This window comes from Mustela nigripes, chromosome 12, assembly GCF_022355385.1.
Source record: "Mustela nigripes isolate SB6536 chromosome 12, MUSNIG.SB6536, whole genome shotgun sequence".
Taxonomy (NCBI): domain Eukaryota; kingdom Metazoa; phylum Chordata; class Mammalia; order Carnivora; family Mustelidae; genus Mustela; species Mustela nigripes.
In genome coordinates, this window is record NC_081568.1 from 47682911 (window position 1) to 47706833 (window position 23923).

The window sequence follows — 23923 nt, forward strand, 5'->3', positions numbered from 1 at the left end:
CTGTTCCCGTCTTCCAGCTTTGCAAGCCCTACTACAAGAGTAGGGCCCCACCTGCCTTGTCTTATACTCTACAGCTTACTTTCTGGCTGGGTGGACATTTCTCTCTTGACCAAAGCAGAAGATTTCTCAGAATGAAGAGATGATGGTTGTAGAATAATATGTTATCGACCCAAGGAAGTTGGTGGTCCGAGTTATTCACGGGGGGGGGGGTGAGGGGGATGGTCGGATAGATCTGTACCTGACCCATCTGTGAGGAAGCCCCCTCTTTCCTCTTGGGCTTTCATTGATGTTATTCTCCTGCAGCCCTGGAATTTGAAGCATTCCAGAATCCTCCTTCTGAGGCTTCGTCTGCAGCTCACTGCACCTCACTGTACCAGTTATATGCTAAAGCCTGGACTTACCGTCCCTGACCCCATCCGTTGAATAAATACTGTGTACCTGGTTCCTGCAGAGACTGTGCTAGATGTTGGAAGGGGATGTCCAAGGACAAGTAGGGGCCAGTCTTGATTCTCAGTGAGGCAAGTGGGAAATAGACAAGTTTCCCCTTTATTGAACACTTTCTGTGCAGAGAGTTTATTTATTTTAAATTTTTTTTTAAATTCCGGTGTAGTTAGCATACACGGTTATATTCGTGTCAGGTGTACAATACTGTGATTCAGCACTTCTGTACGTGACTCCGGGGTCATCCTCTCCGTCCCATTCTACCCAGCCCCCACCCACCTCCTCTCTGGTAACCATCAGTTTGTTCTCTGTAGTTAAGAGTCTGGTTTTTGATTTGTCTCTTTTTTTTTTTTTCCCTCTTTGTTTGCTTATTTTATTTCTTAAATTCCACATATGAGTGAAATTATATGGTATTTGTCTTTCTCGGACTGACTTACTTTGCTTAGCATTTTAGTCTCTAGATCTCTCTAGGTCCATCCACATTGTTGCAAATGGCCAGATTTCATTCTTTTTTGGTGGCTGAATATTCCGTTGTATATCTCTACCACATCTTCTTTATCCATTCATCTATCAGTGGGCACCTAGGTGGCATCCATCTTTTGGCCATTATAAATAATGCTGCAATAAACAGGTGCATATATCCTTTCAAATTAATGTTCTTGTACTATTTTTAATTGGGGGGAAACTTCCAAATGGACTTCCACCGTGGCTGCACCGGTTTGCAATCCCACCAACAGAGTGCAACAGGACTCCTTTCTCTACATCCTCGTCAACACTTGGTGTTTCTTTTGCTTTTGATTTTAGCCATTTTGACAGATGTGAGGTGATATCTTATCATGGTTTTGATTTGCACTTCCCTGATGTTTAGTCTTTTTGAACACATTTTCATGTGTCTGTTGGCCTGTCTGTATGTCTTCTTTGGAGAGATGTCTATTTGTAAGTTCTGTTTTGGATATTATAACTGCACTGTTTGAGTCAGTTCTCACCTCTACCCTGTGAGACAGGCTTTATCACAATACGCATTTCACAGACAGGGAAAACCAGAGTCCAGAAAATTTAAGTAAATTACTCAAGGTCCCACCACTGACAAGTGATGTTGCCAAATGCAGGTCTGTCTGACTACAGAACCCATGTTCTGGATTACTCTGCAGGCAAATAGAAAATGCACAAAGTCAAAGGTAAATGACATGGTAAAAGTTTAAAGGTCTGTGTTTTTGAAGGGTCTTTGAGAGGGTCAGAGAAAGCTTGATAAAAGAAGGGACTTTTGAATAGGGCCTGATATACTCTATGTATAGACACACACACACATTTTAACCATATGTAAGATGACTTAAAATGTATAAGATATTCTCATACATGATATCATTGGAGCCTTATAACAGCCCTGTGACTTGCAAAGGGATCATTACGTCCATTTTAGAGCCCTGAGAAAACTGAGACCTGGAGAAGTGAACAAGCAAGTTGCTCATGATCCCACAACTAGTAAATCACAGGGTGGAACCTGGGATCCAGGCTTTTGATTCCGAGTCCTGATCTCTTTCCACGCATCTCTGCTGTCCCACATAGTTGGAACTTATCTGTCAGAGATGTGGTGGGGAAAACATCGTCGGTGGTGGAAACAGCAGGAGGAAGGACACAGACAGAGGTTCTCAGAGACTCCTGGGGTTCGGGTGTCTCTGCGCATGCACATATACAATGTCCCTTTCTGTGCCCAAATTCCCTTTCCTGAGCCACACACTGGAATTGCCTTGAGAGCATTAAAAACTACTGGGGCCTTGGCTCCTCCCCCAGGAATCAGGGTTTGGCTCTGGTGGGGCATGGCCTGGGCATCAGGAGTGAACTGGTGTGATTGGGGCCAAGTCGACCTGAGAAAACTGGTGACACTTTCAAGGTAAAAGGTGAGCCCAGGCAGAGCCAGGACCAGGACTTAAGTCTTCCTGAGGCCCCACTTAGGGCTCTTTCTGCCACACCGTCCTGACCCCTGTCCTCCAGGCATACAGTAGATCTGGTGGATGGGCACTGAAATACCCACAGGGCAGAGTCTACACCGTTCTCATTTGCCACCCTGTTCACGGCACGCAGTACGGAGCCTGGGACCCCGACCACTTAGTAAAGCGTTCACGGAGTGAAAGTCAGACTCTTCCCCCTGCTAGTGGGCTGTGTGATGCTATCACTTCCCATTTTGACCTCTGTTCTGAAGGAGGAGCAGCAGGAGACCCACAGGCTTGATCTTGGTGCTCTCTGGTCCCAAGGACAACATGTTACTGATTTTAAAGGGGGTCTAAATTAAGAATTGAAAGTATGGCTCCTCATCGACATTTGCTATGGAAAACAAAATTACAAGAAGTAATAAATTCCAAATTCGATCTTGTGCTAAGGAGATATTATGAAGTAGATGTGATACATGGAATAAAAACATTAGGCTCATTTAAAAAACATTTTTTTAAAGATTTTATTTATTCATTTGATAGAGATCACAAGTAGGCAGAGAGGCAGGCAGAGAGAGAGGAGGAGGAAGCAGGCTCCCTACTGAGCAGAGAGCCCGACTTGGAGCTCGATCCCAAGACCTGAGCCGAAGGCAGAGGCTTAACCCTCTGAGCCACCCAGGTGGCCTCCCCAAAATTTTTTTAATAAAAAAAATTAGGTTCATTTTTCTATCAGCACAGACATTTACAAGAGAGATGGTCTCGTGATGCCATTTTTATTGTTGTTTTTTTTTTTGTCAACTTCATACAGCATCAAATTCACCATTTAAAGGGTATAATTCAGTGTTTTTAGTGTATTTACAATATCATACAAACATCACTGCCATTTTATTTCTGTCACCACAAAAAGAAACCCCAAGCCCATTAGCAGTCACTCCTAAGTCCTGTCTCTCCCCATCCCCCAATCTGCTTTCTGTTTCTGTGGATCTGTCTGTGCTGAGCAGCTCCTCTGAAGGAATCACGCGCCAGCTGGCCTTTGGGGCCTGGCAGAAGGTTCTCCGTGTTGATCCACGCCACGGCCCGTCTCAGCACTTCCCTACCACCTAGAGACCAGCACTGCTGCTTTCTGTGGCTGTGCCACCCCATGTTTATCCACGAAGCAGTCAGTGGCCGTTTGGCTAGTTCCCACCTCTTGGTGTGAGGAGAGCGCTTCTGTGAACAAGGGTGCACATCTCTGTGTGGACGTGTGTTTTCATTTGTCTTGGATGTATGTACCTAGCAGTGGAATGGCTGGGTCACGTGGTGACTCCGTGTTGCACTCTTTGAGAAAGTGCCGGACTCCTCTTTTTTTCCTAGTAATACTCTTACTTCCCTTCATGGACCACCTGACGTGGGTGTGTGTGTATGTGTGTGTGTGTGTGTGTGATTTAATTTTCATGAAATCCTTGGAGGTTGTCCTTGTCATTATCATTAAGCAGATACTAAATGGAGAATTCTAGGTTAACTGACTTCTTGACGATCAAAGTACTAAGAAGTGATGCAACTGGGATTTGAGCCCAGCTATGTAGAACCTGGGTTTAGGGCTCTTAGCACTTGGCGAGGTGAGGTGAGTCGTCACTCTTTTTTTCGGATTCATTTTCCATGCTCTTACCGGTTTTGCCATCTGCTGGGAATTATTTTAAAAAATGGAGCTTAATCATTTTCCTGATTCTGGAATAGTAGCATGGGCTCTTATAAAAGGGCAGCCTCGTACTCTGTCATATGAAGAGTGAAAGCCCCTGTGTGTCCAGCCCCACAGAGAGCTCACTCGTTAGTTTCATGCCTGTTGTACCAAAGTATTTTTCAGTACACAGCAGTACACTTTCATAATTATTACTCTGTTTTTTTCACCTACCGGCTGTACATACTGTTTTGCTACTTGCTTATTTTCTTGCTAACAGTATACCCGATACAACTTTTGATCTGCCGCCTTTTTTCTAAGGTGTTTGTCCATCTTTGAAAAATGTGGCCAGTTGGTAGCTCCCTGGGGTGTCTGAGAAAGCTCCCTGAAGCCGGGGTTTCTTAAACCTAAGGGTGTACCTTGGAATACAGATTTTGATTCCACGGCCCAGGGTGGGGCCGAGAGTCTGCATGTCTCCTCCGCTTCCTAGGTCTCCACGATGCTGCTAGTCCCCCGGCCACTGTGAGGCACTGAGGCTCTGGGGGGCCCTGAAGGAGCCTTCTGTCACCAGCATAATTTCTCCCTGCTGAGGGCATGTTTTGCTTTTCAGAATGAAATGCTGGAGGAAGGGCACGAGTATGCGGTCATGCTTTACACCTGGCGCAGCTGTTCCCGGGCCATCCCGCAGGTGAGCCTGTCCTTGCTCAGTGGCTCTCCGGGGCCCTCCGCTTCGGCCCCAGCCAGAGAGCTGAGCTTTCCCAGATGACGGGGAGTGAGGCAGGGCCTGGTAGTCAAAGGAGCTTGCTCAAGACATGTGGAGAGCTTCCCATACCACTGATGACAACTTAAAAAATATTTGTTCAATTTATTTCAAGATCAGTATGGACTACCTGTGCGACATCCAAACCATGGCCCAAAGGTATAAAGTAAAAAGCAAGACATCCGCATCTCTTTAATCCCACCACCCAAACCCACCTCCCACCAAAGCATAATCACTATGGATACGTTGCTGCATATTCCTCTGGATCTTTTTCCTTGAAATCACGACTGTTCCTACAAATGTTATTGTAAATGATCATTGACTTATATTTATAAATGTATGTTGTTTATACTTATATTATCCTGCCATTTGCTTTTTTCCTCTTAATTCCTTTTTAGTAACCTTTTTGTGTTGACCCATGTAGCTATTCTATTTACCTTAATTATCAACATCATATCGTTCATGGGTCCCATTATAACAAAATGAGCAAACCACAGGTGTGCAAAGTAAATAGAAGCTATTCCTCTCTCTTCCTCCTAACCTTCATCCCCAGAGGTAACTTCTTATTAACAGTTTGCTTTGAACTCTTTCAGATTTTCTATGCCTCTATTATATATGGACACACAAACACACACACAGTTTTGTTTGGTGTTTTGTTTAACAAACATGCAGTTCAATTACCCTTCACGTCCTGCCGGTTTTTTCACCTGTCAGTTTATGGTAGCAATCTCTCCACGTCACTTCTAGCTTCCCCATGTTCCTTCTAGCAGCTTTATGATTATATCATATGAGTATATCATACTTTATCCATTTAATCATTGACTGGTGGGTATTTACCTTCGTGCTACCATTTTAAGAATTCCTAAGCAACGGTGTGGAGAATATCCTCATTCTTAACCTTCGCTCACTGTTCAGTTTCACCTGACCAGTTAGCAGTCTTGGGTGTGCAGGCTATGAAACAGCTTCCATGAGATTCCGATGTGTTGAAAACCAATGGACAGAAAAAATGGGTTTCTGGCTGGGGCCAGGCATGGCTAGGGGGCCTCACGCCGTGTGCACGCAGAGCCGTGGCTGGCACATTGTTCTCTGCTTAGATGCTGGTGGGCTGCAGTGAGTTAGGAGTGGGGGAAAGGCTGAAGGAGGAAGACCTTGCAGACCAGGGTAGGTGTCAGCTCACGGTCAGGGCACTGAACAGATTGAAGAGGAGGGGGGTTTGATCTCAGAACCAGCTGGTTTCTTTCCCACAGCCAGGGTCTTGGAAGCAGTTCTGCTCTTGGTCAGACCCATCAGACAGGGCTCCCCCGGCCCCCTGCTCACTAGGGTGATCACTGCATTTATCATCCTAAATGAGGTGCCTTCAAGAGTGCAGAAGGGCTCTGTTAATAAGACGACAGATGTGAACCAGAACTGCCTTGGCAAAGGAGGGTGTGTGATTCCCCCCTCTCCCCGCAGGTGAAATGCAATGAGCAGCCCAACCGGGTCGAGATCTATGAGAAGACAGTGGAGGTGCTGGAGCCGGAGGTCACCAAGCTCATGAAGTTCATGTACTTTCAGGTGAGGGTAAGGGTGGGTCTGAATCAGAAGACTCAGAGAGGCGCGGCTCTGCCGGCTGCTGGGGCGTGGATTTTTGACTCAGCTTATTTACCTTACCCACTGAGCAGATACCCCTTGTGTGCTCCTGACACACCCCTCGGTGAGCAAGATAGACAAGCCTCCCTCTGTCCCCGTGATTTACGTCTTAGGGAGCCCATGAGTGTGTTTCGGGAGGAGGAGAGACTGCCAGTAAAAAACACACAATCCTTTTCAGGGTGTAGTCAGTGCTGTGAGTAAAACCAAATTAAAAAATCCCAAGTCTGGGGTGGAGGGTGTCTGTGACCTGGGGTAGCTGTGGGGATGGCCTTTGCACTGAACTCTGTAGGTGACAATCATCTGGCGTGTGGTGACCAGAGAAAGAAGGTTTCAGCCAGAAGGAACTGCAAAGGCAAAGGTCCTGGGGCCTGAAAGGGCATAGCGTGTTTGAGAAATAACGGGCAACCAGGGCGCCGCAGCGAGTAGGGCGGCTGCTGGAAGGTGACCCGGGGAGGTAGAAAGGACCCGGTCTCTAGGACACTCTAGGCCGTGAGATCAGACATGAAAAGATTACGTGCATTTCACTCAGGCCTCATAGAAGCCCCTGGGTCCTCGTGACACACATTCTGGGTTGAGGTTTTGCAGCACCGTTCTGGCCGCTGTGTGGGAAATGGATCGGAGGTGGGGAGACGGCTACAGATGCAGAAGTGGGAGGGGAGAGAAGAGTGACAGCAGGGATGCCAGCTGGGAAGCCAGGGAGAGGAAATCATTTCAGGAGGAAAAGAGAAAAGAGCGCCGTGGGGCCTCCATGAATGGAAGGCAAGAGGGCAGGCTGCTTCAACAGGAATGGCCAAGGGAGAATAAAGCAGAGTGGTTGGTTCCGACACTCATGTCCGAACCTGTGCGGGAATGCAGGTTGAAGACTTCGAGGCTGGTCTGCACTCTGGGGCGGGAGTCGTGGCACACACTCTGTGCCCTCCACACGTTCCACGGAAGAGCTGGGCGTCATCAGGAGCCTCGCAGGCCCTGGCCAGGTGTCCAGCCCATGCCCAGCTCTGCCCAGGTCTCTGGGGGCAGGAGATGGGAATGGTTGGGGAGGGCGCACATGCGTGCAGCCCAGGGCGGGAGAGCTGCTTCCGAGGCAGAGAAACTCAAGGTTCTGCACACTGTCCCTGTGAGCCTGTGTGTTCTGTAACATCTAACCCCTTCGGCTCTCTCACCTTGGAAATCATGCCTCATCTCCGGTGTGTGGGGGGATAAAGGAGTTCTCTTTGTGGAGAGCCAGATGGAGTCCTGGTTGCAGAGTAGGTGTGACAAACGGCCACTGCTGTGACTAGCATCATGGCCCTGCCCTCAGGGGCTGGTCTCTTCAGGAAGGCAGGCCCAAGAGAGAACTATCCAGATGCCGACTGAGTACTAAATGGGGGGGGGGGGGGTCTTCCGACAAAGAATTTAGAGAAGGGAGGATCTGGAGTAATCTGGAACTATATTGTTGAACACAGTAGCCGTTAGCCATATGGGACGATCTACGTGAAAACGAAATAAAGTTCAGGTCCCCCAGCACACTAGCCATGAGGTGAGAAGGGCTCAGTAGCCACATGTGATGAGTAGCTTCCATATTGGACAGTGCAGTTATGAAACATTTCCATCATTGTGGAAAGTTCCACTGGACCTGGACTTGAAGAAGAGAGGATGGCTTGTCTGGGCTTTGGAGGAGGGGAATAACTGACTGGGACAGGGTATCCCATGTCCATGGAGTGAAGTTCACATACCAGGAGGGATTTCTTCCCCCTCCCCCTCTTCTTCCTCTACTTCCTCCTCTCTCTGTGTCTCTCTCTGAATTGCTGCTTTAGCCTATTTTTGTTATTGGTCAGCTGCTTTTTTTGGTAACAGATTTTTTGAGATGTAATTCACATACCATACAATTTATCCTTTAAATTGGGCAATTCAACCATTTTTTATTCGTATATTCACAGGGTTGTGCATCCATCACCTCGATCAGTCATAGAACATTCTCACCACCCCCAAAAAAATCTCATCCCTTTTAGCTACCACCCCATTATAACCTCCCCTCCCCCTCTCCAGCTCTAGGTAACCACGAATCTGTCTCACGTCTCTATGGAGTTGCCTCTTCTGGACATTGCATATAAATGAAATCACAGAATAATGTGATTTTTGGTGACAGACTTGTTTCACTTAGCATATTGTTTTCAAGATCCATCCGTATTGTAACATGTACCAAAATATATGACAAAATACTAAGCTACTGTATGGATCTACCACATTTTATTTACCTATTTATTAGTTAATAGACATCAAGGTTATATCCACTTTGGGATTATTTATGAACAGGGCGACTGAATATTCATGTATATATTTTGGGATAGACCTATTTTCATTTCTTTTAACTATTCTCCTTGCTTCTATCTTTGCCCCCTACTGTGCATTCTCACCACAGCAGCTATTGTGACCCTCTTACAGTACAATTCAGACCATGTTATCCTTGACTCACTCAGTGTAGAGACTTGAGCCCTCACAAAGTCCTGTGAGAGCCAGTGGCCCTGGTCCCTCTGTGCCTCCAGTTTCTTCCTTCTGCTCACTTCACTTCAACCACTGGCTTCTTGCTCATTCTTCAAACATGTCAGGGATACTTCTACCTCAGGGCCTTTGCACTGGCCACTCAGGCTGTCCAGAATGCACTTCTTTCAGTTAACCCTGTCTTTCTCCTCTTCTTTCAAACTCCTTTTCTGTAAGTCGCCTCTGCATGATTTCTTCTCTAATCTTCCTACTAAAGTGTACAGCTCTCCCTGCCCTCCCTATCCCACTTTCCTGCTTTATTTTTTTCCACGGTGCATATCACATTCTGACATAGAGTATTTGTTTTGTTTTCTGCCTTCACTCACATATAAGCACCTTAGGGCAGGGTTTGTTGTTGTGTTTTTGTTTTTGTTTTTGTTTTTCTGTTTTAGTCTCTACTTTCCTGGAGTACCTAGAATGGTTCCTGGCACGTAGCAGATGCACAATAAATACAATTTACTGGCTACCTGAGCCTCTCTCTCTGAGTGTGTCTCTCACTCTTGGTCCCTACCCTACCCTGTCTGGTGCCTGACACTGTCCTAGGTGCTGGGATACAAAAAATGGATAAGACATAATGTTGCTCAGCAAAGGCATAGTGAATGAATTCCTTGGTTTGACTCACTTGGCTGCAGGTTCCAGGCTCCCCTCTCCAAAGGAGCTCTGGATTTAGGGGCACCGCTAAGAAAGATCTCCTGGCAGATCTGACTCTCTCTAAATGTCCACACTCTGACCAGAGCCCCAGAGGAGGGAGTCTTGATCCTCCTCCCCACCCAGAGCATCTCGAGCGCCTCCCGGAGCGCCCTCCAGGCCGCCTGTCCTTACCCACTGCCCCTCCCCCCACAGCGCAAGGCCATCGAGCGGTTCTGCAGTGAGGTGAAGCGGCTGTGCCATGCCGAGCGCAGGAAGGACTTCGTCTCCGAGGCCTACCTCCTGACCCTGGGCAAGTTCATCAACATGTTTGCCGTCTTGGATGAACTAAAGAATATGAAGTGCAGCGTCAAGAACGACCACTCTGCCTATAAGAGGTCAGGGCACCCTCCCTGCCCCTCCTCCTGCAGAGCCCGCCTGGGGGAGGCGGGGCCTGGAGCCCTTCTGCCGGGTTCCTCCTCCAGAACCCAACCAGCCATTCTCCGCCACGGCCGGGGGCGGGCTCTCTATTTTCGTGTTCTGTCTCAAGACCAGGTCAGAGTCTCATTTTCCCCGACCTATAGTGGTTTCCCATGCACCTTGGGACCAGAAAAATAATCGTAAGATGGTCACATCGGTCATTTCCTGCAAGATTCATAAAGCCAATTCACACTGTTTCTGTAAAAGAAGGAACTGGATTGGCCCCCGGAATGGAACGGTTTCACTCTATCTGGATCCAGATCCTCAGGTGATGCTGGTCCAGTTCCCGCTACCCCTCGGCTCAGCCTTCCCTGAGAGCAGCTTCATTCACAGGGAGGCCTGTGCCCTGGGGTGGTGGCTGGCGGCTGGCGGCTTCCCTCTGACCAGCGTGGCAGCCCCAGCTCCGAAGGAAAGAAGGGGCGCTTCTTTCAAGTACTTTTGCCAAAGTCCCATGGAGGAGTGTCCTGGCTCTGGTCTGGGTGGTGTGTGGAGCCCTCCCTCGGTGACTGCCGGGAGTGGGGGCTCCAAGGGTCAGGTGCTGGCCAGCGTCAGCTGAAAGAAGGACTGAGTGGGTCAGTTTCCAGAAATTAGGATACAGCCACGCAGAAGGTGGCAGTGGGCAATCGAAAGCAATGGATACTTTCCTGCATGTTGCTGAGGCTCACGTGAGCCCTGCAATGTCTGGAGACGTGTCTTAGGAAGGCTTTTCTGTGTCACTGATGAAGAGGGCCCCTCCTCCTTGAATCACATCCTTCTGGGCCTCCAAGGTAACTGGAGAAACCTGGCAACAGACCGATTCCCACCGTTTTCTCCTCCCGAGGGACCTGTGCAACCCCGGGGTGCGTGTCCGCAGGCAGAGCCCCATCTCCAGCCTGGTTCAGAAACAGCCGCTTTCACAAAGATTTCACAGACAGCACATGGCATACATAGTATCTCCCATGTCCCTCCCCACCGCCCTTCCATTTCTCCCCAGTTTGGGCTACTCTTTGCATTGTGGTCCCAAGTGACACACTCACAAACCACCTGAGCAAGGCGTGTCTATGCTCTCACAGTTGGCCACGACTCAGGACGCACCACCACCAGGCTAGGCTGGAACAGTGCAGGGTGCCGTGTGGTTCCCCCTTTGAGCCCTGTGTATGTTCCCCAGGCCCACAATCCCTTCACCTCCAATCCTGTTAGGTGGAATAGACTTCTGTTTCCATGCAGTGCTTTGATATTCAGAGCTCCCTAACCCCAGGGGGCGGTGGAACTCTGGCTTAGGTGGAAGTGGGAGCCCCTGAGGCTTGGCTTGGGCGGGTTATGTCTGAGCATTCCTCTCCATGACACCATGTACAGGGCAGCTCAGTTCCTGAGGAAGATGGCGGACCCTCAGTCTATCCAGGAGTCACAGAACCTTTCCATGTTCCTGGCCAACCACAACAGGATCACCCAGGTGATGGCACGTCCCTTGTTCATCTGGGCCTGGGGTCTCAGGACACAGGCAGAGGCCTGACAATTGAGGGACCACGAGTAGGGAAGCCCAGTCCAGATGAACATTCCCACTTTCCTACTTGTGAGTTAGCAGATGTAAGTCTCCTCTCCCAACCAGGGATGACCCCTTTACCCTCTGCGGGGTTTTGTTCCCTGAAAGTCTTCTCAGCCCACATGCCGCCCTCATGTCAGTGAGGACTGAGAGCCTGGGTTCTGGAGTGTGACGGCCTCCTTTTCTAATCCTGGACCCTCCACTGACCCCTTGTGAGAACGTGAGCCCGGTCTAAGCCACCATTTCCTCATCTGTGAAGTAGAGCTGTTATTTTGAGACTATGAGATTCCATCTCCTAGGACTGTTGTGAGGAATGAGAGACCATTTCCAAAGGCCGTGGTGAGCAGAGCCTGACGAATGGTAAGAGCATAAGCTGCCGTAGCTATGGTTACTGCCGCTACTTTGCCGGGCACCCCTGCAGCTGTGGCTCTCCTGCTCTGACATTATGTTACCCGTCTTGCTCACCCATTAGGCCAGCCTAAACGGGCACCAGCGAGAATGTGGGCAGGGTGCTGGCTGAGAGGGGCCCTCCATCTTGGAAATGTTTTCAGGCCCACACCTCTCTTGGGGATGCTGCTGGCTTCACTGGGCCCTTCCTCCTGTTGGCTGACTGCACAAGGCTGTCAGTGTTGACATGTTTTTTTTCCTGAGACTCAGCCGCAGGTTCTGTGGAAAGCAGTAGCAGTACCTCCCATGGCCTCCCCCACAGCGCCCCAGGTTGTCCCTTTGGAGAGAAAGGGCCTGAGGTGGAGACCACAGACTCTTTTTAGATGGGAAGTGCTTCTGTACCACTGTGCCCTGCAGGAGGGACACGCCTGCTGGTCTTGCTCTCCTCCCCTGGACTGGGTCTTTCTGTTATCATCTGAGATGTCATGGCTAAGTCTACACCCTCAAAACCAAGCCTAGATTACCACAGGCCTCTTGCTGGAAAGCTGTACTGCTTTTCAGTTCAGCCCAAGAAAGGAATTTCTGTCGGAATTGCCAGGAAATAAAATGGAGGCTCCAAGCGGGGTGGCTTCCCTGCTGTGGGAGAGTTGCAGGAGCTGTGACCAACCACTCTGGGGACTTTGAGGAGGAGACTCAGGCTCCGTCCACCTGGGATGGTCAGGGGGGTTATGCCCTGTCACTGCCAACCAACTGTGGGCCTTCCAGGGTGGGTGCGGTTGGGTGGAGGGCAAGGGAGCAGGAAAGGGGCTAACCAGCGGGGGCGCTGCTGTTCAGTGTCTCCATCAGCAACTGGAAGTGATCCCAGGCTATGAGGAGCTGCTGGCAGACATTGTCAACATCTGCGTGGACTACTATGAGAACAAGATGTACCTGACCCCCAGTGAGAAGCACATGCTCCTCAAGGTACGACAGCAGCCACACAGCCTGGGACCTGGGCTTGGCACCCCTCACCCCTTACTGGAAATCTTAAAAAAAAAAAAAAAAAAAAGACATTTATTTTTTCTTAATTAAACACTGATACAGATCTTACTGGACATCATTTTTTATAACCTGGCCTTTTTTTTTTTTTTCCTTTAATATATCATATATACCTTTACAGATGTTGTTAAGGGTATTTTCTGCGATGTCGTTTTTTTGTTTGTTTGTTTGTTTGTTTTTTAGAGATTTTTGTTTATTTATTTGACAGAACAAGAGATCACAAGTGGCAGAGAGGCAGGCGGGAGTGGGAAGTGGGGGGTGGGGGGAAAGCAGGCTCCCCGCTGAGCAGAGAGCCTGATGCAAGACTCCATCCCAGTACCCTGGGACCATGACCTGAGCCGAAGGCAGAGGCTTAACCCATTGAGTCACCCAGGTACCCCTGTGATGTCGTTTTTAATGGCTGCTGAGTATCCCAATGCCCGTGGACATTGTCATTAAACAAATCCTGTCATTGGCCATTTGTTTGCTAAACTGCAGTGAACATTCTTACAGCACAACCCCTGTGTCCACACTCTTGCCAAGTCAGATGTCCCAGAGGAGAAATTGCTGACTCAGAGGGAAAGCAGCATCTTCCAACTTTTGCTGTATTTTGTCAAAGTGGTCACATTGGTTTCAGCAGTTTACAAGTTTCATTTTTAAATTATCAAGTAATAGTTATTGTAGAAAATCGGAAATATATGGAAAAGCACAGAAAATTTTTCTCCCTCATAGTCTTTCCATCCAGAGGTAACATTTTTAGCATTCTGATGTATTTTCCTGTACTTTTTCTGTGCTTAGAGACGTTTTCAGCATATGCCATATGCATAAATTATGTGTGTGTGTCATTTTTATTGCATTTGATTAGACGTAGCGGGAGTGTTATGCTGCCGCTCAGTGATGCAGTCTGGATACCCTGAATTTCTTACCCATTCCTCCGCCTCTGGCTGCTTGGGTTGTTCCTGATTTCTCTCGGCAGCGGTAGCACAGAGACGAGTGGCCTTCTGCATGTTCTTCTGACACGCCGCCCAGCCCCTTTTGAGTCTTTCTTCTCCAAAGCCTCCCCTTTTGATGTTCTCCTGGTATTTTATTTTTCCTCCTCTCCTTCGTGCCACCCCCTCTACCCTAGAAACCCCAGCCCTGTTGGGTTCCCTTCTTTCTATTCCCATCGCGCCTCGATCGTGTTCACAGGACAGGGTGGCTCAGTGACTTGTTCTCTCCGGCTTCCTCTGCACCATCAGAAACCCAGAGTGCCCCAGAGCCCAGTGGTCTCTCTCAGCTTCTTGCTGTGCCTCCTGGAATGGCTGCTGCCACACACCGGCTCACTAAATTCCAGCCCACCAAGCACTCTGAGATACTGCCAGCAGATTTTCTCTCACCAGCTTTTACGGTCTCGAAACCTCTGCTTCCCAGCCCTGAGCTCTCCACCTCTCCCAGCCCAGGCTCCGGGTCTCAACGCTGGCTGTTCCTCCATTTTGCAGTTAGTGTTCATGAACTCAGATGCCACCAGGGCACCTCTCATCTAAGGTGGGAGAGTCTGGCACACGCCCTGCAGAGCACGGGACCGAATGGGACGAAGAAGAGGGTGTGACCTTCATGGTTCTCTGGTCCAGGCCCTTATATGTCAAGGGTGACTTCCCCACAGTCACAGCAGCTGCGAGCCAGGAGAAGCTGCTTCCAGCCTAGCTGTTCAGGCCCTGGTCGGCCTTGCTGCACATTTGAAAAAAGGAGCAAAACATGTCAGCTTTCAAGAAGCTATTAAATGGACCAGCATATCAAGAGTCAGCCTGGTGACCTGCTTATAGAGCGTTGTCAGGCAACAACAAAATGTGTTCTGAATGAAGTCACCAGCAGCTCCTTAGGAATCTGTGCATTGTTTTAGCTTCCTCGGGGAAAGAAGTGAATAGTTTACACATTCATACAACAGCGAGCAGGTATTCCCAAGTCCCTCTGATGGGCTAGCCCCCAAGGAGGCAGCAACAGGCAGCGCTCAGCCCTGTCTTGCAGGAAGCCTCTACTTAAATAGAAGTTGTGGTCAGATCTGCCTTCAGACCCTGTCTCTGCAACCTTTTAGCTGTGTGACCTTAGCAGGCTGGCCAACCTCTCTGTGGCTCTAATTCCTCGTCTGTAGAATAAGGTCACTGTGTAAATTTGACTCCTAAGATGGTTGTGAGAATTGAGGAAAATATCCAGGGAAGCCCTACGCACAGACTCCGGCCCCAGTAAGGACTCAGGAAGCGACCACCATGATAACCTACTACAGGGTGGTCTGGACCTCTACACAGAAGTCCAAGTTTAGTTCAAGTGAGATTTATGTCTCCTTTCTTCAATTGAAGACACGTGGGTTTTGAAAGAGGCGGCATCCCTACAGGATGTGCATGTGTGCGTGCACGGTCCTCCTTTTTTTTTTTTTTTTTTTTTAAAGCTTTTCCAATGGTTGTAATGGGCTTCTGTGCTCTGCCCCTTCTCACTCTAGGTAATGGGTTTTGGTCTCTACCTGATGGATGGAAACGTCAGTAACATTTACAAACTGGATGCCAAGAAGAGAATCAACCTCAGCAAAATTGATAAGTTCTTTAAGGTCAGCACCTGAGGGTGGGCCCGGGCCGGGCCGCCGGGTGGTCTCTCTGGGGAAAGGGAAGAAATCGGCTCCGAGCAGTGGGGCTTGTTGGTGGAGCTGGTAAAGGCCCCCAGGAGGAGGAGGAGGATAGAATGAGAGGGCTTCCCGCTGCCGTCCGTAGAAGCTGCTACACTATCTAAGTCTGCTCAGGGCTTGGCTGAGAGGCCTTACAGTTTTTCTGCATATTGCCTTTGCTCTTTCCTGAAATCCCTTGCCAGCTAAAGAAAGAGGTGCATCCCAGAAGACAGCGCCTGCCTTAATTTTCCACATAAATCAGAGCTCACAGAAGCAGGAGGATTAAAGACTGGATTTTAAATTGATTCGCATTTGCAAAGTCACAGCCTCTCCTGGTCCACGGGGGTTGGGGGGGGGGGGGCCTCTCTTGGCTTGCCCCTGCCTCTGGGCACTAGGCCTCATTATCGTCCCTTATACACTCAGACCTTTGCAGTGCCTCAGATGTGTGATCTTATGGCCCCAAATTTCTAAAAATAAAACCTTGAGATTAAATGAAGGCTTTGAGGCTTTCATGAAGGGATTTCCTGCTTTGGATTTGAATTCCATGGTGTCAGTTGTACTGGCATTGGGCACGCCAAGGTGAAGTAGAGCCTCAGAGGTCAGATATGGAAAAACCAGGCTTAACATTCAGAGTGGAACCCCTCAAAAGTGTGGTATGGGGGACGCTGGGCTGGGCCTGGGTCTCACTGACTCAGGTTAAGGAGGAAATAAATCACCAAAAGGTATCCTGTGGCTTTGCATGTTTTCAAGGCGGGAAATTTCACTTTTCTCTCAAGCTGCCCCAAATGAAAACAGGGCTCATCTCAGGAAACTTTGCAAAATCCACCCTGCCCTCAGTCAGCATGAATGATATCGGGGTGCAGTTGAAGAATACAGCTTTGCCACAGTCGGACCTGGGTTTTAGTCTGGCTCTGCCATTCGATAGCTGGATAACTCTGGGGAGATCACTAAACCTTTCTGAAATGGAGTTCCCCAGTCTGGAAAATGTGAACACTGAGGGTATCTACTTTCTAGGGTTCCCTTGAGGATTCAGGAGGAAGGACATAGGTGGGTCAGAGCCCTGGATTATAGTCCTGGGTCCTTTGTGTAAAAATTACTTGAGTTACCTAAACCTCAGTTTTTTCATCTGGGAATTGGGGATGATAATAGTACTGACCTCACAGAGTGTTTGTAGGGATTGAGATGCTGTTTTTTGTTTAATAGACTATTTTTTAGAGCAGTTTAGGTTCACAGCAAAATCGAGCAGAAAGGGCAGAGTTTTCCCATTTCCCCAGAGTCCCCCGCCATGAGCAGCCTTGCCCACTATCAAAATCCCCCACCGAAGTGTTGCATCCTCTACAATCTGCAGACCTCCACTGACATGTCATTATCACCCAGAGATCATAGCTTACATTAAGGATCGCTCTTGGCGTTTTACATTCTATGTAACATTGACGAACACAGAAAGATGTGTATCCACCACTGTCCTAAGGATCTTGGGGGGTTTGAAGAACTTGACATGGGTGCCTACCACCTAGAAGCCAGCAGTCTGCACTGGCCTCCTCTCCATTTGGGCTGGTCTTCACTTAGGACCTGTCTGCCTCACCCAGCTAGCAGCATCCAGGTACCCACTCCTAGTCCAGCATTCACAGCAGCAAGGACCCACAAATCCCAGGAAAGTTAGAGCAGAGAGAACCCTGCCTTGAGAGGCAGGCCATCTGGTCTCTTCCTTCATCCACTCTGGCTGCTGTGTCACCTTGGACAAATCGCTCTGCCCCTCTGAGCTCATTTGCTGGAACATGGGTTGGCTGGAGGCAGGGGAGGCCCTGTATACTGTCTGGTGACCCAGGAGCATGATCAGAAGCAGAGCCTAGGGTCGCCCAGAGGTCCATGGAGGAGGCCTGCTTTCCCTAGTGGAAGGCAGCCGGTCAGCCCCTCCGTCAGCATCTCATGCCTTGTGTTTGCTTCCTTTGCAGCAGCTGCAAGTGGTACCCCTTTTCGGCGACATGCAGATAGAGCTGGCCAGATACATTAAGACCAGTGCTCACTATGAAGAGAACAAGTCCAAGTGAGTGCCTGCCGTAATGTCTCTCGGCTCCCGTGAGGACGCCCGGCCCGGGCAGGGGGCCGAGGGGCCACTTCAGCCCCTCCCCCCTCCCCAGAGCCCTGGGCAGGTGGATTCCATCGCCACACTGGCACCCAGCCGGCCGGAAGGGAACAGCGGAGGGTGCTCTGAGCCCTTTTGTATCTGCCCTTTGCCGCCAGGGTTCAAAAGCTCTCAGAGCACAGCCACGCCCCTTCTGTGTCCCGGCGTTGACCCATGCTGCCCGCAGTGGGACAGCAGGAGCCCTCCTTCCCTGGAGAAGGGGGAGGACTGGCTGGCCCTCAGTGGCCGGGCGGAGCAAGATGGCATTCATCAGCACGTTCATTCTCTCCTCCGATTTGTATCCGTGCACTAAGTATGGCATTGAGGATATGGTTTAGACGGCTCCTCCTGTGAACTGAGTCGATAGCTTCGCCTTGGATTGTTTTATAAGCCACTGTTCTAGGTCATCTGTGCTAGAACCCGGGGTGTCAGGGACTCACGGCAGGTGGGTGACACCCAGCTGCGGTCTGGGCCTCTCCGTTGATCTAGGGGCTTGTTAGTAAGGTTTCTTCTGTCTACATCTTGCCCAAAGCTGAATGAAGATGACCGTTCCCTACAGAGAGGGGCTGACTGTCCTTTAGTCAAAAGTGAGGGTTTGTGCCTGAAAAATAGGTAAACGGAGTGTCCTTGAACCCTAACAGCCTTGAGCCCCTGAGAGGGAGTCTCCCCAAGGAAGCTGGGTTAGTCTCTTCCTAACCTGCTTGCTGCTAGCATGGGTGGAGGTTTTCTAGGAAGAGCATGGAACCGAGAAGGCTGAACTCCTTTCTTCACGTTTCCTGCGTGTACTGTGGGCCACCTGAAGTTGGGTGGGAGTTGATGTGGCCACAGAGGGGTGTCAGAGGTGTAAGTGGTCGTGTCCCCATTCCTGTACAAGTAAGCCAAGATAAAGGTCAGGGCAAAGTATAAGCATGAGGAAGTCTATCCCCAGTCCAGGCACTCTTGTGAAAACCACTTCTGCTTCAAGGAGATCCTTTTGAGAGACTAAATTTTTTCCAGAATGTTCATCTGTCTTGTTTGGTGCCCATGCTTAGTCTGTCTCCTGGGTCACCCAGCACCAGATGACCGAAGGTGGTGAAGGGGCCTGTCTTTTTGTGGGGGGAGGAGGGGAGGAAGTAAAGTCTTTCACTCATTGATTTCCTCCCCATTTTAGGATGGTTTTCCCAATGATATCTTTCCAAAGGAGAAAGGGGAGGGGCAAGGGGAGCAAGAAGGTGGTGGGGGGAGAGAGAGAGGGAAGGAGGGAGACCATGCCAGCAATACCTCTCAGAACACGTGGTATCCATCACGTGGAGTCCTTTCATGTTGCCCGATCACTGTTGAAACAAGAGGCAGGATCCCTGTGAGCCTCCCCAGTCCCATCCTAACGGCCCCAACAAAGCTAGCTTCAGTCTCAGGATGTCCGTGCTGACAGTCGGTAGGCAGGCCCGGGGAGGTTGCCCACCTGGCCTTTTCTTTGCTCAGTTTCCAGCTCTCTGTAGCCCTAGAGAGGTTCCTCATTCATATAACTGGTAAGTACTATGGATACAAGTTACCTGGGAAAGCCCCTGATTAGGTTTTAGAGGAGAAAGAAGACTATTCTGCTCAGCCTGTGGCAGGCTGTCTTTTGGTGACTGGGACACGTGCTGGGTCCACCCAGGGCAGCCAGCCACATGTGGCTGAGCACCAAGAACAACTAGCGAGTGCAAGGAGCCTATCCCACTGTGGCACGTCGGGCCAGGACCTTCTCCAACCATGTGATTTTCTGCCCAGGTGGACGTGTACCCAGAGCAGCATCAGTCCCCAGTACAACATCTGCGAGCAGATGGTTCAGATCCGGGACGACCACATCCGCTTCATCTCCGAACTTGCTCGCTACAGCAACAGTGAGGTAAGCTCGCCCTGCCTGCTGAGAGGGAGCCCAGTGGGGGCTCAGGGTGTGAAGGGGCAATGACTGGCCAGAAAGGAAATGATCCCAAGGATGAAGGAGAGCAGGAGTGAGGCCATACATATCGGAGGCAAGAAGGCAAAGGGGCCAAGGGCATGGGTTTTAGAGCTAGACAGAACTGGTTCTGCCACTGACCTTCACAAGTTATTCACAATCTCTGAACCTCAGTTTCCTTATCTGTAAAATGGGATAATAGTGCCTGGAAAGGTTCACTGAAAGGCTAAAACAGTAGGATGCGTGGAAAATTCATCCTGCACAGCAGATAACAGTGGCCCAGTAATGTGGTTCATCTGCACATGATCCCAGCCATTTTCACCCTGGATGGCAAGAGACACAGTTCTGAACACTTGCTCAAAGCATGGAGTGTTTTAAAACTCCACAATAATTATACTTGTAACACATCAGAAAATACAATTAGGGACAGAAGAAGCGCGGAAAATCTCTTGTAATCCCACCAATTACATTTTTACTGGTGTTACGTTTTTCTTTCTTTTTTTTTTTAATATGGAAATATAGTCAATGCACAAACCTCAGAAAAACTACAGATATGCAAAGGAGGGAAATCAACCATGTAAAATTTGACCAGCCAGAACCAACTGTGATTAATATTTGGGTTTATCTATCCTCCTGGACTCTGCCCATATATACCTTTCTATTAAATGTGTATGTTGGTTTGATAAACATGGTCCCTGATTTGAACCCGGCTGACTGTTTGCTCACTGCTTCCACCGTGTGGCTGGCAGCCATAGTGTGCATGCTTTCCGAACCCAAACTCTGAAAAGGTCTTTGATCGAAGGGCAGCATAGTTGAAATGAGGACAGTCAGACACACAGTGTGGTCGTTAGACAGGTGGCCCATATTCTTATGAGGGCTCCTGGAAGACATGGACCGAGGTCCAGCCCCACCCTTCGGCTTTCTTGACCACATGCCACAATCATCTGAACCAAAGCAATAGGAATAATTTCAAAGCCAGGCCTCCTTCATCCTTGTCAAGTCTTGGTGTGATGTAAGAGCGAAGTTGACGTCAAGGTTTTTTTAAGTTATACATTTTATGCATGTGTATCCACAAACAAGTCCCGTTATTTGCAGTAATTGTATTCTGAAAAGTGGGCATGAACTCTGGATCAGCAAATACGGAACAATTCCTCCCAAAGGAAGTACAGAGTTAAGTTCCTCTGGTCATGACATTTTCATAGGCTGATGAATATATAACCTTGTTTTCTGTGCATTTCCATTTAAAGATGCCATTTGTAATATATATATATATATATATATTGTAATATATATATATAATATAATATATATTGTTGATTTACGGACATTAACTCACATGCGACAATACTATAATTTAACATGCAAACAAAGCTTATCTGAAAGAGGTGCTTTTCCCCTAAGGCATGTCATAGCCTTATTTGCAGTTAAGATTACTACACTGAACTTTAGTATACTCTTGGGGCCATTTTAAATAGTGAAATCACCAGTAAAAAGTACAATGTGGAAAACATGGCATTAAATGAACCATATATATACAGTAGTGTCACTGAAACGAGAAAGCACAGAGTCGCCGTGTTCAGCCTCCGCTGGACATGACTCAGAATTGTCACCACTCTGCACGTACCTGCAAATGACCAGTAAAGGGACTGCAAGTACTGACTTGGAGATTACAAATACATTTCAGGGAGTAGGCAAATTCACAACTACAGAACTCAGCAATAATGAGGACTGATTCGATACGTGTGTACAGATGTGCAAGTACTTACACATACACACCTGCATACATCTGTATTGCCTTACAGAAGAGTGCACAGCCAGATAGATGTTAGTCTTCAGCACTTTTCAGCTGGTGGGTCGTATCTAATTAAGGAGTTGTGCAGTTAATTCAGTGACTTATGATGGGCATTTTGTATGACATGGACTAGCCCATCAGAGGAATTCTCATGTGTTAAGAATAAAGTAGCTATATGAACAGAGTTGGTATATATATATATATATATATATATATATATATATATATATATTTACATTTATATTTATATTTAGGATCTCTAGGCAGGTATGTGTTCCTGAGTCACTATGTGGTGTGCACTTCCTACTGTATTTGCAGTTGAAAGAATTTGAAAGCCGCAGCCCTGCAGGGTAGTTCTGAGTGGGGCTGTGGGTCACACCATCTGAGTTTAAGTCCTCAACCATGGACAAGCCATGTGGCCTTCAACAAAGAACTTGTCTGAACCTCAGTTTGTCTCTCCAGGGGGTATAACAGTAGCACCTCCCTTATATCATTCTTGGGGGAATCAGAGAAATAACGTCTAAAAGGGCCAGGCGTGTCCATGGTGAGGGTGACGGCACATGTTCGCAGGTGGTGACAGGCTCCGGACTGGACAGCCAGAAGTCAGACGAGGAATACCGAGAGCTTTTCGACCTGGCCCTGCGGGGCCTGCAGCTTTTATCCAAGTGGAGCGCCCATGTCATGGAGGTGGTAGGTGTCCTGCAGGCAGAGGGCCTGCCCTCCCCGAACCCCTCCAGCCTGACCTTTGTTCACAAGGACCCTTGTCTGCCCCTGCCTTGTCCCAGCACTCTTCTTTTAACAGCCTTATTGAGATACAATTTGCACACCATACCATTCATGCATTGAAAATGTAGATTCATTGGTTTTTAGTACATTTCCAGAATTGTGCAACCATAGTCAAATTTAGAATCTTTTTATCAGTTCCAAAAGAAACCCTGTGTAATCAGCCCCCATTCCCGATCCCCACAGCCCTGAGCAATCTGTCTCTGTCTCTAAAGATTTCCCTCTTCTGGATGTTTCCCACAAGTAGGATCATATACTATATGGCTATTTGCGTCTGGCTTCTTTCACTTCATGCCTTCAACCAGGATCTGTGTTAGAGCATGAATCAGAACTTCATTCCCTTTTATGACCAAGTCATACTCCCCTGCATGGACACAGCACGTTTGGTTTTTCCCTTCATCCGCTGATGGAGTTTGGGTTTTCCCTCTCTCCCCAGTACTCCTGGAAGCTGGTTCACCCCACGGACAAGTTCTGCAACAAGGATTGCCCTGGCACGGCGGAGGAGTATGAGAGAGCCACACGCTACAACTATACCAGCGAGGAGAAGTTCGCCTTCGTCGAGGTGGGTGCTGACCCCTTGCCTCCCTGCTCCCACCCTGAGGCTGCTGCTTGGTGTTGAACCTGGTGGCTCCAGGAGTGCTTCTGAGCAGGGTGGCAACCATGGTCCTCCCGGGTGCCTATGCTCCCCTGTCCTCCCCCTCCCACCTGAATTCATCTCTTCAAAAGTGACCCTTCACGGGTACCTGAGTGTTGCAGTGGCTTAAGCAACCCGTTCTTGGTGTCGGCACAGGTCATGACCTCTGGGTGGTAGGATGGAGCCCTGCGTTGGGCTCCACGCTCAGGGCAGAGTCTGCTTGAGGTTCTCTCTCCCTCTTGCTCTCCTGCTCCTGCTTGTGCTCTCTTTCTCTTTAAAATAAATCAATCTTTAAAAAAAACAAAAACCAAAAAAACAACAACTTCCCATTCAAAAATGATTAGAAACTCATTCTGTTCCTAAGAATCCAAGGGAAAGCACTCACTCCACTAGAAAAATGGGCAAAGGGAAACCAACAGCAGAAAACACGGACAAACCAATGGCTAAAAACGATAAGAAAAATGTCCAGATTGATGAATGATCAAAGAACTACAGGTGGAAACCAAGACCAGATGAGCCGTCACATGTTGGACCCCCAGGATTTAGTGTCTCATTTTCTTATCTTTTCTGTCTTTTGTCCATCGCTTAGTTCTGTTCTGCTTTGTGGGATGTTTCCTGAAGTTCCACTCTCTACTCTATTAGTATTTTTCATTGTGCCTATTATATTTTTAATGTCCAGAAGCTCTGTCTTGTCCTCTGAATGTTCCTTTTAGAAGACCTCATTCTTGTGCCATGTGTGCAAAATCTTCATGAGAATAGTACGCTATTTTTATTATCTTTATTGAGGTATAATTTATAGTCAATAAATGTATCCACTTAAAGCATATAATGCCAAGAGTTTTGACTATTGTATACACACCTGTGAAACCACAAATATTAGATGCAGAACCTTCTGTGCTTGCTTTGACGGCATGGGTATTAAAATGGGAACAGCACAGAGAAGGCTAACGTGGCCCCTCTGCAAGGATGACACACAAATTCACAGAGCATTCCCTTTAAAAAAAAAAAAAGATGCAGAACATTTCCATCTCCCCTTAAAGACTTTGTGTTGCTCACTTTCTTTTATTACCATAT

The 23923-nt window shown here is 48.4% G+C and overlaps 1 protein-coding gene and 1 non-coding gene across 4 annotated transcripts in view; both read left to right on the forward strand.

Moving 5' to 3' along the window:
* CYFIP2 (cytoplasmic FMR1 interacting protein 2) overlaps window positions 1-23923 on the forward strand; it is a 124502-nt gene that overhangs the window by 22469 nt on the left and 78110 nt on the right. For all 3 annotated transcript variants that reach the window (XM_059417244.1, XM_059417246.1, XM_059417245.1), the window contains exons 4-13: window positions 4637-4714; window positions 6239-6340; window positions 9776-9957; window positions 11375-11471; window positions 12783-12911; window positions 15439-15543; window positions 17553-17644; window positions 19472-19589; window positions 22003-22122; window positions 22652-22777. In XM_059417244.1, the coding sequence (XP_059273227.1) occupies window positions 4637-4714; window positions 6239-6340; window positions 9776-9957; window positions 11375-11471; window positions 12783-12911; window positions 15439-15543; window positions 17553-17644; window positions 19472-19589; window positions 22003-22122; window positions 22652-22777 (1149 nt within the window). The remainder of the gene's footprint in view (window positions 1-4636; window positions 4715-6238; window positions 6341-9775; window positions 9958-11374; window positions 11472-12782; window positions 12912-15438; window positions 15544-17552; window positions 17645-19471; window positions 19590-22002; window positions 22123-22651; window positions 22778-23923) is intronic.
* Window positions 23744-23847, forward strand: LOC132029000 (U6 spliceosomal RNA). The gene has a single exon (XR_009407642.1). It is a non-coding gene; the product is annotated as a U6 spliceosomal RNA (small nuclear RNA).